The following is a 15,660-nucleotide window of genomic DNA, read 5'->3' on the forward strand; positions in this document are numbered from 1 at the left end:
GTCTGTAAGTCACTTAACTACAGCAAAGCTTTAGGGGAATCCTTAAGAACAGGCATGGCTGTTCATTTGGTTTTACACAGCAGTGAAGACTAAATTAATAAAGATAGCCTAGGTTTGTTTTCCCCTTGGTAGATATTCAAAAGGAAGTACTGTACAATTGTCACATTATGATATAAAACTGCCATGTTCCTCCACTTGGCATGGAAAATAGTAGCTTATAAACTAATCTAGATAGTGAGGCATTGTGGGATCAGTCTTTCATAATATCATGTCAAGTGTTTTCAGCTTCAAGGAAATATTCAATAGACAGTGTTTATCAACAAAATTATTTGCAAAAATAACACACTTTTTGCATTAAACAGTGTAAAATTTGATACATTATTTACATTTGCTTTGAAAGTGTGACTGATAGCTCACTTTAAGTATATTGATATTTATCTGTTTTAGTGGCATTCTAGAAAATGCAGAAGTAAAAACACATCACTGAATTATTAATGCTAATGCTAATAAACATGCCATACATCTCAAGCAGCTGTTCTACAGACATAACTCTCTAAACAAACACCACTGGTTGTTTCCAAATGAAAAAAAAAAACACTTGGAAAAAGATTTATAAATGTTGGACTGTTTTACCTGGACAGACCACTAATGGAACTGCAGTCCTCATGGAGACAAATGGTTGTCAGGTAGTCAAATGGTTCCCACCTGGCAGACCCCTTGACATATGGTCTGCCAGATGGGAACTAAGCAGCCCCTATGACATGGGTTCCAAGGAGGTCATTCCAGTATGGAAATGAGTCTTTTTGGGAGTGCTTGTTGTGTGGTTTGGTTGATAAATATAAGTGCATTCTAGTTGCTAAACTTAGCTAGGTCAGTGTCTAGAGTTATTTTGTGTGTCTGCATGAAATTAAAAAAAGTCATAGCTATGAAGTATGCCTGACTGGTAAACTTCTTATAATTGAGTTTATATATATATATATATATATATATATATATATATATATATATATATATATATAGATTAAAATGTTATTCATGCATTATACACTCTGTTTGCCATTATCACCCATGTCTCATTTTTTTTTTATTTATTATATTCATTTGTTTTTCATTTTAATAGGATTTTCTTCGTAACATACCAGGCAGCATCCTTTCTTCAGAATTATTTGACAAATGGATAGCTGCAATGGATTATGAAAGTCATGAAGAAAAGCTGCAAGAAATTCAAAGGTAGGTATTTTCCAGCTTTTTACATCTTAAAATAAAGACATACTGTATATAATATAACACCTCTGTTTCAAAATGCTAATAATCTCATTAGTAAACATTCCCAGAGCTATCTACTTATTTTCTTTTCTCTCCATTCCTGACCAGCTGTTACATTCTTTAGGTAAATAGTGTTTTTTTTTATTAGAACTTGAGGTTTGAAAGGCAAAGAGTCTTATTTCTGAGGTGTACTTGCATCAGTTGCTGGTTACATGGGCTTCTCTACTGCTCGTCAAGTGCAAACTGGATGAGGTTCTGTCCGGTTTAGTACAATTCAACTAAGTTGAACTCTCTCACTGTTTTCCACAGGAAACTATTACTAGTGTACTCTATCAGTGTGTGTGGTGACATATTTTGAGGGGGGGGGTATTTCTCCCTTCTTTGTGTTAGTGTGACTGTGGAGTCATGAGTGTTTGGGAGCTCACCTCCCACATGAGGTGTGGAGGCTTTCCTCCTGTAACAAATGTTTACATTTAATTTATTCTTCAGGTTAAAATTCCCAACTAGTTTTGCTCAGTGAGTTGATTTCTCACCCAGTTGTAACTTAAATATTCAATGAAGAAACAGTTGTGATTTGCTCAAAATCATATGGCATGCTCATTCCAACTTTAAGAGTCAAAGTTAGGTCTGCAGGAAGAAGTTTATTTGTTGTCAGCAAAATATGTGGATTCTGTTGTAAGCATTTTTAAGATAATTTTGCTATAAACTAGCATATCAAAGTAGTAATTCATTTATAAATGGACTATGTTTTTTATTTCTCAATGATAAACACAGTATATGACTTAAAACTGTATTGTGTTCTGGTGTCTAAATCCATAAGAATACCACTGTAATTCAAAAGATGGAACCATATGAGCTGCTTATCTTACAAACAAACATAGAAATGGCCCAGAATTATTCTTAACAGGCTGCAGATGGTATTGCTACAGTGCAACGGAAGGGAGTTCTCTTACTGTCTGGTGGTTACATACAGTAAATTATGGTGAAACATCTGGATGCTTTAAAGCACTAGGATTTATTTTTAAGGAATAATCTAAAAATAAACCATTTAATTAGAAACTGTGAAAGAGGCTCAACACAATGGGTATTTTTTTTTTTTGCCTAGAATAAAAATAAATAGCATATTGAGCATTCATGGTTCCTTCACCCTGGAGAGTCAAAACTTGTGTTTTATGTTTGGACAAGGAAAGATGTTACAAACTATTCTGTGTTGTTTTTGGCACTCACTAAGACTTTGGGTTTACAGAATAAAAGGGTGACTGCTGTGGAGGAATGAAGCAAAAGGTAATTTAATCTAAAACACTTTACACTATTTTTATTTTGTCTTGGATTTGACTTAACTAATATTGCAATAGCCTGCCATCGCCAACAAATAAGTGTGCATTAGCCATGCAGTTCAGTATTTGTAGACAGATTACGTTATTCCTTTGTACTGAAAGTCATTCTCAAAGAAATTTATCTCAGATAATCACATCGAGTTTAGTAGAAGATAGTTCTGCAAGGTCTAACAGCTTCAGAGTTTGTTGTAATTAAAGATGAGAAAGATGTAAAAATAATGCACTCTGGGAGAGCCAGTAGCTTAAACTGCAGACAGTTGCTTCCATTTCTAAGATTTGACAGTCTATGAACTTCATTGATGAGCATTGGTCTAGGTTTTTGATTTACATGACAGAACCCTCTGTTTATCATGTCTCACAGGAGCAAAGACTGAGTGTTTGGCCATTCCTCATAAAAAAGGAAATGATGGAACTTCTAACACAACAGCTTAGAATCCCCCACATTACTGGGAGTGCCTTCTGTGTGGAGTCTGCATGTCCTCCCCGCGGTTGGGTAGCGTTCGAAAGATATGTGTGCGTAAATGGGCGTTCCTTCGTTGAAGGTTGGGCGTCGAGCTGGCACCTCAGCATTTCATAAAAATCTACTGCCAATCATTAGCGGACCGGAGTTCCGCTGTGGCGACCCCTTACCGGGAAAACCCAAAAGACAAACAACAACATTGCTGCAGCCTCTGAGTAACCAAAAGCCACCATGTGGACATTAAAGGCAGTGCAGCTGTCATTCTTTTAATTGGTAGTGTCCCCCCACCAAACATCTTAGGGCCTTCTGCTACCATCAACAGCTTTACATGACCTGTCCCACACAAACATCTTAGAGAATATCATCAAAACTTTAAATTACCAGTCCCCAACCAAATGTCATAGAGGGTAAAGCTACTATCAACAACTTCTTATTACCAGTCTCTCCACAAGTGTCTTAAGAGTGCAGCTACTGTTAACAACTTGACATTACCTGTCCCCCACCAAATACCTTAGGGAGTAAAGCCACCCTCACAACTTTACAGTACCTGACTCCCTCCAAACATTATAAGGAGTACAGCCACGATCAAAAATGTTACATTACCTGTCCCCCATCAAACATCTTAGAAAATGCAGGTATTATCAACAACTTTACATTACTTGTCCCCCCACCAAACAATTTAGGGGGTACAGCTACCATCCCAACTTTACATTACCTGTTTCCCACTAAGCAACTCAGGGAGTAGAGCTGCTATCAAAGCATTACATTATTGTTCTCCCACTAAACATCGTAGTAAGTACAGCTACTATCATAGCTTTATGGTACCTGTTCCCCACCAAACATCTTAGGGAGTGCAGCTACACTTGCAACTTTACAATAGCTCCTCCCCACCAAACATCTTAGTGAGTAAAGCTGCTATCAAACCTTTACATTATCTGTCCCCCACCAAACATCTTAGTGATTACAGCTACTGTCACACGTTTACATTATCTGTCCCCATCAAACATCTTAGTGATTACAGCTACCATCAACACCTTTACATTATCTGTCCTCCACCAAACATCTTAGTGACTACAGCTACAATCATAACTTTACATTACATGTCCCGACCGAACATCTTAGTGAGTACAGCTGCTATCACAGCTTTATGTTATCTCTCCCCCACCAAACAACTTAGGGAGTGCAGCTACCATCGACACCTTTACATTATCTGTCCCCCACCAGACCAAACACCTTAGGGAGTTCAGTTACCATCATAATTTTACATTACCTGTCTCCCAACAAACATTGTAGGGAGTATAGCTACCATTCCAGCTTTGCATTACTGGTCCCCTGAACAAATCTCTTAGAGAGTACATCTAGTATCAACAACTTTACATTACCGGATTACCTATCCCCACCAAACATCTTAGTGAGTACAGCTACTATCACACCTTTACATTACCTGTCCCCCATTGAATACCTTTGGGATTACAGCTACTATCACAGCTTTATGGTATCTCTCCACCACCAAACAACTTAGGGAGTACAGTTACCATCAACACCTTTACATTACCTCCTCCCTACCAAACATCTTAGTAAGGACAGCTACTAACACAGCTTCATGGTACCTGTCTCCCCCCAAACAACTTAGGAAGTGCAGCTGCGATTTACATTACCTGTCCCACACAAAGCATCTTAGTCAGTATGGCTACAATCATAACTTTACATTACCTGTCCCCCACTAAACATTTTATGGAGTACAGCTACCATCAATGACTTTACATTGCCTGTCCCCAACCAAACATCTTAAGGAGTACAGCTAAAATCACACCTTTACATTTCCTGTCCCCCACTAAACATCTTAAAGAGTACAAGAAATATCACTCCCCACAGGACTAACGCTACCTGTGCCAAACTCAGTCCAAGCACATAAACTAGCATAAAAGGCACAGTAGCAATTCAGGCAGTAAACACAGCACTAACCAAAATGCAGGAAACAAAGCTGAAAGAACCGCTGCTTCATGAACTTTAAAATTCGGATTTATTGTGATACAAACAGGAGATGTTAGTTTATTATCTTAAAGAGTACACCTACCGTGAACAAGTTTACAATACCAACCTTATTGCTCTCCTGCCATACCCACACCTCCTAATGGAATTTTCCCTTATTCCTTCTCTCTCTCTCTGTTTCCACACTATGTCAAATACACCTTCTTCAGACTCTGAGCAAGACTGCTACTCTACAGCTCTGCCCCAATTTACTAGATTTGTTAACTCTGATCTCATATATATATATATATATATATATAGAGAGAGAGAGAGAGAGAGAGAGAGAGAGAGAGATATCCACAAATTATATAAATATCTAAAAAATGGCTGACTTTCAGCATTTTACAGAATTTTTAGAGGTAAAGAAGAGGTTAGGATGGTGCAGTGGTGTAGTGATTAGTGCTGTTGCCTCACAGCAAGAGGTTCTCCAGTTCGGTTCTCAGCTGGGGTGCCTTCTGTGTGGAGTTTGCATTTCCTTCCTGCATTCATGTGGGTTTCTTCCCAAAAATGTGCAGTAGGTGGGTTGGACACTCTAAATTGGCCCTAGGTGTGAGTGTGTGGTGCACCCTCTGAGGAGGGTTGGGCCTTGGGCTGGCAACCCAAACCTGTACCTGCTATGGGTTGCCTAATGTGCTGTATGCACAGCAGCAGATCTAGGAAGGAATAGGTTAAATATGTATATGCATTTAGGTGTAGCTGTCAATATGATTTATGGATGTAAATTGAGTGGATACTCATTTACATGAACACAGCTCACCTACAATTTTTGATCAAAAATACAAATGTTCAACAAGACTTTTGTGTGAAAATAATTGGTCAAACCATATTGGTGTACTGTTTTCACACATACTACATTTAGGCCAATTATTTTCACACAAAAGTCTTGTCGAACACTTGTATTTTTGATCAAATCATGTACGTAAATCGCATTCACACAAATCTATATTCACTCACTTTATCAACATCTATCCATATCTATAGCTGTATCTATATATACATCTATCTATACATTCATACATACACACACACACACACACACACAGACACACACAGATATATATATATATATATATATATATATATATATATATATATATATATATATATATATATGGGTCCCGGACTGAAACGCCGGGCATACTTGCATGAAAGTGCTTTTTGCCAAAAAAGCACTTTCACGCGAGTATGTGAAAAGGAAAGGGAAATCGTGGGGGAATGGCTGTTGTTGAGATCGTAGTACAGTGGGGATAAGGGAATATCAGTCACTGTCACTCAAAGTGGATTCCTTGTTGAACACACCCCCTTCTAACATCATCATGCATCAGCAGCAGGCAGCTGGTGGGGCTGTAATGGCTTCCACAAGCCTGCAGCATGTTTTAAGGGATGTTCCTCTTTCAAATAACTCTCAACAACCTTCTAATGGACATTTTTTGAATGTTTCTAATGGAGAGGACAGTGTTAATGAATCTATACCTTGTGGACAACACATTAATCAGTCTGTGAACATTAATTCATCGGCAGGCACAGTTCCAGCATTAAAAGACTGCCTTGCAGAAACTTTTTCCTTTGGTGAAGCTGAGAGAATCACAATAGACATTGGTAACAATGATTTACCATCTCTTTTTGATCAGTTTGATTACAAACTTTCTAAAATTAAGCGACTTCAGCTTGACAATGCTTATTTTAGAGAATGTATTAAGGACAATATAGTGCCAAAAGGTTTAAGAATGTGGCGCTACCCTAATGGGTTACAGTACAATTCTGAACTATTTAAAGAGCTAGTCACTTTATTTGATAGACATGGCATAGAATATATGCGTTTGATAGTAGAATATAATGATGTTTTAATTAATGAATTATCTGCTTCTGTTTCTGATATTGATAAAAGGATTTGTGAACATTTGCATTATGAACAACACAAATTTGAGCATGTGAGAATTTTTAATAGTATGGAGCATCTAGTAAGTTCTATTAAACTTCGTAAAACTAAGAAACTGAATAGGGACAGAAATGACTATAGTAATGGCCTGGCATATCCCAGACCTCCCCCTTCCCAGGAATGGGGCAAAAATATATTAATTCTAATGGGAATCCCGGAAATATTAACAGCAATGTTATTGGTACTGATAATCCTTCAACTAGTAATGCTGGTCAGGTTTTTTTAGACATGGAAGAGTTTCCCCCCCGAGACGCTCAGAGCGTCTGAGGAACAAAGGTCCCCAGGGAAACAACAATTGGTATTTGGCCCCAATAAACAAGAACAACCATTGGAACAGGGGAGGGATGGTGAACAGGGGGGAAGAGGTTCCAGTCCTGGAACAACAGGATGTAAATGTGACTTTAACTAAGTTGTTGCATTCACCACCAAACAATTTAGGTGATGATATGGACCATTTACTCCCACCCTGTCACATAGTTACCAACACTTTAGGTGACTTTAATGTGTACAATTTTTCCAGCATTGCTGTTAATTCTGAACACTGTGATTTGTTTGCCAAAGGATTCACCTTTGTACCCCCACAGCCCCTAGATGTTTCTAATACTCTTATGGATTTAAGAATGTATACACAAAAGCTGAACTTGAATATTCTTTTTAAAAACTCTGCACCTGGTTCCTTTGTCAACCCTTTAGCCATCTCTAGTACATATAACCCCCCCCACTTCATCCCATTGTCCAACTATTTGAGAGCATGTGTGAGTTAGATATACGTAACTCTAAGCTTTCTAGTAGGAACTCGGATATGAATGAGAAAAAGGTAATGCACGAAATAAAAATCTTTTCACAAAATATTAGAATTATGAAACCTGATAAAGGTGGAGGTGTTGTCTTGATGGACTATGAGGACTATAACAAGAAAATGCTTTGTATTCTAGAAGGAAAAGCATATTTACGATCATCCATTAATGAATTGAACACTTCTTACCAGCACATAAGGAATGAACTCCAAGATTTATATATAGAGGGTTCACTTTCTATTGATGTGCTTAATTTTCTCTCTGTTCCCTGCCCTAAAATATCAGTCATGTTTGGGCTGCCAAAATTGCATAAAAATCTTAGCCAACCACCCATGCGACCCATAGTAGACTCCAAGAGGTCCATTACCCATCCACTTGCAAGATATCTGGACAATAAGTTAAAAGAACACATATGGAGTGAGACACATATCTGCAAGGACTCATGGAGCTTCTTACAAGCTATAGATGAGATACCTTTCAAGGACACTTTTGTTTTTATTACTATCAATATTAAGGCCCTTTATTCAGTCATACCTCACACAATTGGTTTGGAGTGGTATACAGATTTCTTATATGAAAAAGATATCTCACACTTCCAGATCTAGGTCTTTTCACAGCTGATGGAAATTGTCCTTAAAAACAACTTAATTTTGTTTAACAAAGAAATTTACTTACAACAAGAATGGGTGGCTATGGGGTCTGCATGTGGTGGTTTATATGCACATATTGTAGTTAGGCAATGGGAGAAGAAATTTCTTTTTTCTTTATGTTATTTTGAGCACATCAAGTTTTACACCAGGTTTTTGGATGATATGTTTGTTCTGTGGGATGGACCTGTTAATGCTATTGATGATTTTATAAATTATATTGGAACCACCAGAGAATTTCTAAAGTTCACCTATACCAGAGACCTTGACAAAATTTCCTTTTTAGACATCTTTCTGGAAAAGGATTATGAAAATAAGAGGTTTATGTCAAAAATCTTTAGGAAAAGCACGTATTCGAACTCACTACTGCATTTTTCTAGCGCGCACCCAGTCAAACAAAAGAAAGCAATAGTTAAGGGACAGTTCATGCTTGCGGCCCGCATGGTATCTGGTATTGATGAATTTTTAGATGAATGTGACAACTTGAAAAATATGTTTCAAAAAATAGGCTATCCTTGTAAGTTCATTAGTGATATAATGATTGAGGTGGTTAACAAGTGAGAGCGTGGGTTTTATGTACCTTTACTTTCTTGTAATATGACTGACAGTGGTCCTTCCACCAGTAATCAAGAAACTGACAATGTTGCCAGTAAGAATGATTATAAGACTTCTTTTATCACTGTATTCACTCAAGATAGTTATATAGTAAGAAACATCTTAACAAAAAACTGGTCTGTTTTGAGACATGACAAGAACATCAGACCACTAATATGACTGCAACCTATTATGGTATATAGGAAAGGCAAGAATATGAAAAACATATTTGAGAGCAGTAACTCTTACCCAAACCACAGGTCAGGTTCTATGAACAAATGTGGCAGATGTAATATTGCAGTTTAAAGAAGGCAATATTTCTGACATCAATAATATTGAAATTAGAATCAATCAGAAATACAACTGTAACTTGGAAAAAGTGATTTACTGTGCCATGTGTACCACTTGTTCTTGCTTTTACATAGGCAAGACTGATAGAAAGTTAAAAAAATTGCATATACGAACACCTATATGACATAAGGAATAAAAAAGAAATTAATTATCTTAGCAAACATGTTTTGTAGTATAATGACCATAAGTTCCAATTTTTTATTATAGACAATATCAGTACCAACATGAGGGGTGGTGCATGGTCACTATTACTTGAGAAAAGAGAATTATACTGCCAATTACGTTTGAATGCTGGGAACTGGCCAGGCCTGAATGAGCATATTTCCATTAGCCCAATTTTAAAACAAAAGGCACTGGAAAGATAAAAAAAAATATGTACATATATATATATATATATATATATATATATATATATATTTCTCCATTATGCATTTTAACATTTTAAATAATTCACATGTTCAGTATTTATTATAAGTGTATTTATTTCTCTTAACATTTTCTACTATATCTAGTTTTTAGTATTTAATTACACATATTTATTGTTTTAACAGATTCAACATATTTAAATATTTATTGTACATTGTCATTTTATGAAGCAGTGCTTATATATAGTCTGTTTTTAGAGTGGTGTGTTCCATGAACTTTTTCAGTTTGTATATTTTGTCTGCTTTTTAAATTCAGTGACTGTAAATATTGTGCTTTTAATGACATAATTGATTAGTTTATAACTGGGTGGAACTTCCTGTTTGAACTGTATAAGAAGGATGTAACTATGTGGGGTAAATTGTCTGATGAAGTCTAGATCTTTCTGAACGAAAGTGCTCATCCTTGGATTTTTTTTTTTGGTCTTCAGTTAATATAGTGGATTATGCATTCTACAACTTTGTGGTGATTTGCAGCCTGCATTACTTTGAGTGGGTTCAATCCAGCTTCTTCTTCTGGCATTTGTGTTTATAAGGGGATATTCCCTTTTCCCCACTGTAGTGCGATCCCAGAGTGAGAATATAAAAGTAGGGGGGTGTGGGGGTGCAGGAGGGCTTGCCCCCCTGTGTAAACATGAGTTTTGTGTTTGTATGTTTTTTTTTTTTTTTTTTTTTTTTTTTTTTTAGTATTTCTTGGGGACTTTAGAGAAAGTGCTTTTTCGGCAAAATACCACATATGATGACAATTTGGGTACATATAGCTGGTGAGTACTGCAAGGCTCCAGCGGATGTGTCCAGGTACCGGAACCGTGACTTGAGCATCCCAAACACACGCTCTACTATAATTGTGGTCTGTGAGTATGCCTCATTATGGAGTTCTTGTTCTTGAGCGCAACAAAATTAAAATAATGATATAATGGCTTTTGCTGAGGTTGCGGTACAGTGGGGCTAAGGGAATATTCCCTTTTCCCCACTGTAGTGCGATCTTGGAGTGAGAATATAAAAGTAGGAGGGGTTTGGGGGGTGCAGGGAGCTTGCCCCTCTGCATAAACGTGTTTACTGTTTTTTTTAATGTTTTTTTTTTTTTTTTTTTTTTTTTGCAGACTTATGCAAAAGTGCTTTTTAGGTAGAAAAGTACTTTCGTGAAAGTGTGGTCAGTAGTTTTGGATTTGGTTATTTGAGCTTTTCCTCAATAGTACGAGATCCATATCTATATATATATATATATATATATATATATATATATATATATATATATATATATATATATATATATATATATATATACACACACACACACACACACACACACATAGATAGATATGCATGGCATGAAGGATTCTGCCATGAAAGTCAATGGCAGGCAGAAAACAACATGGCCAGTGAAAGTGGTTGCTAAGGGGGGGAGGCTCAGTGTGAGACATGTAACTATGCATTAGCAGGCAATCCTATGCAAATGAGGGGAATGATAGTGAATCCCAGTTTTCCCCAGCATGCTAGTCAGGTCCCAACAGTGTAAGAATAGGAATAGCTTGCTGCAAGCCTAAGAGTTATCTGACATCATGGGGGTTGTGTGTCAGGCATAGTATAAGCGGATTGGAGCCCTGTGGTTCAGGTTAGCTCCTAGCTAAGCACAGCTAAGCAAGGAGGTGTGTCTGACTCTGCCTAGCACTCTTTACATTGCCTAAGTGGATGTGCGTACTGCTCAGCGGGTTTTAAAGGTTTAAAAAAAAGTTAAACCAGGAAATAGCAGCTCTGTGCACATTTGAGCACTGTGTTTGTGAGGTGCACCTCTGGGCTTAAACAGGAAGGTAATGGGAAGGGAAAACAGCAGTAGGAAGGTAATCTAGGAGAACTAGCATCGCTGGCAAGTGAAATGTATCAGAATCAGCCAATTACATGGGCAGCAAACCAGCCCAGCCCAGCCCAGAACACCACCGGTGTAGACAAGCGGGGAACTTTTAACATTGAAACCACAAAATGATAGGGGCTGCAATAACTATCATACACCAACTTGTGGAAGAGGCTGAAGGTGGTGAGGATGTGAATGCTGTCGACCAACCCACAGTGAGGAGACAGAGACAGTGTACAGACCCAGGGTAACCTACCAGGGGCTACATGAGCTGGAGATAGTGGAGCACTGTAGGGTGGACAGGGACCTCCTACAGCAAATTGTTGAGCTGTGCTGGTCACACCTGACACACAGAACTAACAGAGGGGAACCCATCACAGTGGATACCAAGGTATGTGTAGGCCTAGGAATACTACCTACAGGTACCTTCCAAAGGCCAACTGGGGATATGATGGGGATCTCACAGGCATCAGCATCCAGGGTACTCCACCAGTTCCTGGGTGCCATGTCAGCATATGTCATTGAGCACGTATATTTCCCCAACACCCGTGAGGAGTTGGCCAGCAATATGCAACTGTTCACATGTTTGTAGGGCCATACACACACATGTCCCATGCCACAGACAGGCATTGGAGCACACTGTGTAGTGGCCCAGTATCTGCAGGGTTAGTGTGTGAGTGGCACATATGAGGTTGGTGTTGAACAGATAGTTCATATACTGTAATAATACGCTAGCCATCTCTGGCTGTGTTCACATTGGTTGTGGTTATGCACTTTCACCCAGGTGTATGTTACTCTTTGCTGTCGCATGCCTGTAGAGCCTGCTATATATGCAGGTGCATGTGCATTCCCCCATAGGAAATGTAGGCTAGTGTTGAGCCGGTCTGCCTGTAGCCTGCACAGTGCTTTGTTACATGCCTAGCAACTTATTGTACTTACCCAGTGAAATGTAATGTCCAGATACTTGCCAGATGTACTGCCGCCAGACCACCATAACAGTCATGTATGTCAGACAGAGCAGTGGGATGCTGTACAGATGTATGTCAATATCTAGTGGGTAGTATGTGGACATGGCACCTCCGTACCAGCAGTTAGTATGTGGCAGGACAGGCAGGGATGTGTGAATGCATAACCTATGGGAGCACATGTATACCACTAGTTAAATGTTATACCCATCAACATGGCTGTTAACATCCACATTGTCAGGAGTGGTCCACATGTCTTGCACTAAGGGGTTATGTGTATACCTCTGGACTGTCCAGAGTGTGTCAGACTGTCCACATATATTGGCCATTATCCCTGCTGTAGTCCACAGGAGCATTAAGTGCTAGCAGTGGTACTGTACTATGATGTCCTTCGGATGTCTGTCAGTAGCCAATGGCACACATGTTAAAAGCAGATGTGACCTCCTACACACACCATGTCTGTGAAGACACTCCCTGTTACAGTAGCAGTAGTCTACAAATATACCTGCTATACATACCTGACATCCCCTTGCACTACAAAGTTGGGACTATAGGGTCTGGGGTAGGGCTGCACTCCATGTTCAGGACTTATGGTGAGGATATATGTACATATAATTATCCAGATATCTATGGAGACATACACATATACATATCAACATACATAGATGGATATGTATATGTACATAGCTATACAAATAAACACCCAGATGTACACATATACTGATTAATATATGTCTACACATATACAGTTAGAGGTACATATGCACATATACGTATGGATATCTACATATATATTGACAGTAGTAGGTATATCAGAATAGATATGTATGCACATATAGTTATTGATATCTACATATGGATCTAGGACTATTGAACGAAAGTTCAATAGTCCGAATCCACAATCACCAAACACACTTTAACTAAAGCGCTTTCACCAAAAAAGTGCTTTTGTTAAAGTGTGTTAAAAAAAAAAAACATTAAATTTACGTTTTTGCAGGAGGGCAAGCCTCCGTGCACCCCACCCACCCCCTACTTTAATATTCTCACTCCGAGGTCGCACTACAGTGGGGAAAAGGGAACTTTCCCTTATCTGCACCATAGTACGACCTCCGCAACAGGCATACTTATGCAAAAGTACTTCTTCGGTGAAAAGAACTTTCGCACAAGTATGCCCTGCCGAATCTGTTTCGGTGATGTTACCATTGGGCATCTGTACGGATCCCCTACATATATACCAACATAACTAGGCATATCTGTACACATAGGATGTACATACATATATAGCTATGTATACATATATCTATATATACATATACATGTATCTATATATACATATATCTATATATACATATGTGTATATGGGAGCGCTACAGAATCCTGAAAGCCTAAAGTTCTGAAGACCATCCGGGGTGAGCTGCCTTAAGGTATATGGATGTACATTACCATACAATCCACCTTGGTTAAATGCAGGCCTACTGCCACCTGCCGTACAGACTGTTCTGTTTGTTATGTAACAGTTATATCCCAATTGTGTCACCTGAGATTTTTACCCCCTAGGGATTGTCTCCAGGATGTAGATAGATGCTGCTGAACTATGCATCTGGATTACTTACTGTTGATTGTTTGGTATCCTGTGGCCCAGTCTGTCTTTACTATTGTACTACTTGATGGCCTTGGCCTAGACAGCAACATTTGTTAACTTTTCCAGACTACTGTATTAGTATAACTGTTTCACAGCTGTATTACTCAGTTTATATGGATGTCCGTATCTAAACAGCTATACCACATGGCATATACAACTGTAATAGTACACAAATAAAGCTTTCCCATTTATGCAAACCTGTGTGTGGTGTTATATCCTTTGATTTCTCCTTGGGTATATGTTGCAGGCAATGTTTGTCATTTGTATGGGTGGCTCATACAGTCTCCAGTTGGTAAGGTGGTAACTGTAGGAAAAGTGGCTGTTCCATATTGTGTGCACCTACTACATATGCATCTTACTATACACACACATAGATATATATATATATATATATATATATATATATATATATATATATATATATATATTATACATGTATATCTGTATCTGCATATATGTGTCTGTGTATATGTATCCTAGGGATGCCCATGTCATGTCAGGTCCTGGTTATATGATCTGCAACACTTGGTAGTGTGTTTGACTGGGGGGGTATACCTATTCTTACAAGACGTATATTGTTTGGGGCCTCTCATCCCCATTAACGGTGCATGTGGACATATATGTTTTAGTTATTTTCCCATTATCTACAGATGTATGTACATACACACCTATATGGCTATATATATATATCTGCTTACATATATATAACTTGCTGTATATATTTAGACATACAGATGTAGACATATATATCTATAGATGTAGGCATTTGTGTGTATATATGTTTATATATATATATATATATATATATATATATATATATATATATATATATATTTATGTCTATATCTACAAAAAAACACAAAATGCCCAAACAAAGTAAAATTAGAAGAACAGGTCACACTCTTAGCTGGGTGATGTTTTTTATTTAGCGCTTTCGTCAGTTAATAAAACAGTGACTTCTTCAGAATGTTGTAACACACTTTAAATCCACCTTATATAATACCACATATTTAATCAATAAATCAATTAATGTCCCAACCTCCAGTAACATTTTTAAAATATTTTAAAGCCATACCCCCCTATTAAATTATTACTAATATTAAACTGCATTACAAAAAATACAAACCCTATATGTAATATATATGTAGACATTCCTTAAAAGCAATTCATATAAAAAGTATTTTGCCACAATTGTTAAGGAAATTTCATTAAAAAAACTATATAAATAGCCAAACAAGATGTGAGACAAAATAACTAATATACACATAACTATACGAGTTTTTTTATTACTAATGGTAATCTGATTTTAACTTGAGATAACTAGATAGAGAAACTACTTCATTCAGTCCAGGGGGGC

General features: G+C 37.7%; 1 protein-coding gene across 1 annotated transcript in view; it reads left to right on the top strand.

Annotated features, from left to right (window-relative positions):
• Nucleotides 1-15,660, top strand: part of ARHGAP20 (Rho GTPase activating protein 20) — a 781,419-nt gene that overhangs the window by 710,991 nt on the left and 54,768 nt on the right. Inside the window, exon 12 of the mRNA XM_044072727.1 lies at nt 1,121-1,230. Coding sequence (XP_043928662.1) covers nt 1,121-1,230 — 110 coding nt within the window. The remainder of the gene's footprint in view (nt 1-1,120; nt 1,231-15,660) is intronic.

This window comes from Protopterus annectens, chromosome 5.part0 (genome assembly GCF_019279795.1).
Source record: "Protopterus annectens isolate FY-2018-M chromosome 5.part0, PAN1.0, whole genome shotgun sequence".
NCBI lineage: Eukaryota > Metazoa > Chordata > Ceratodontiformes > Protopteridae > Protopterus > Protopterus annectens.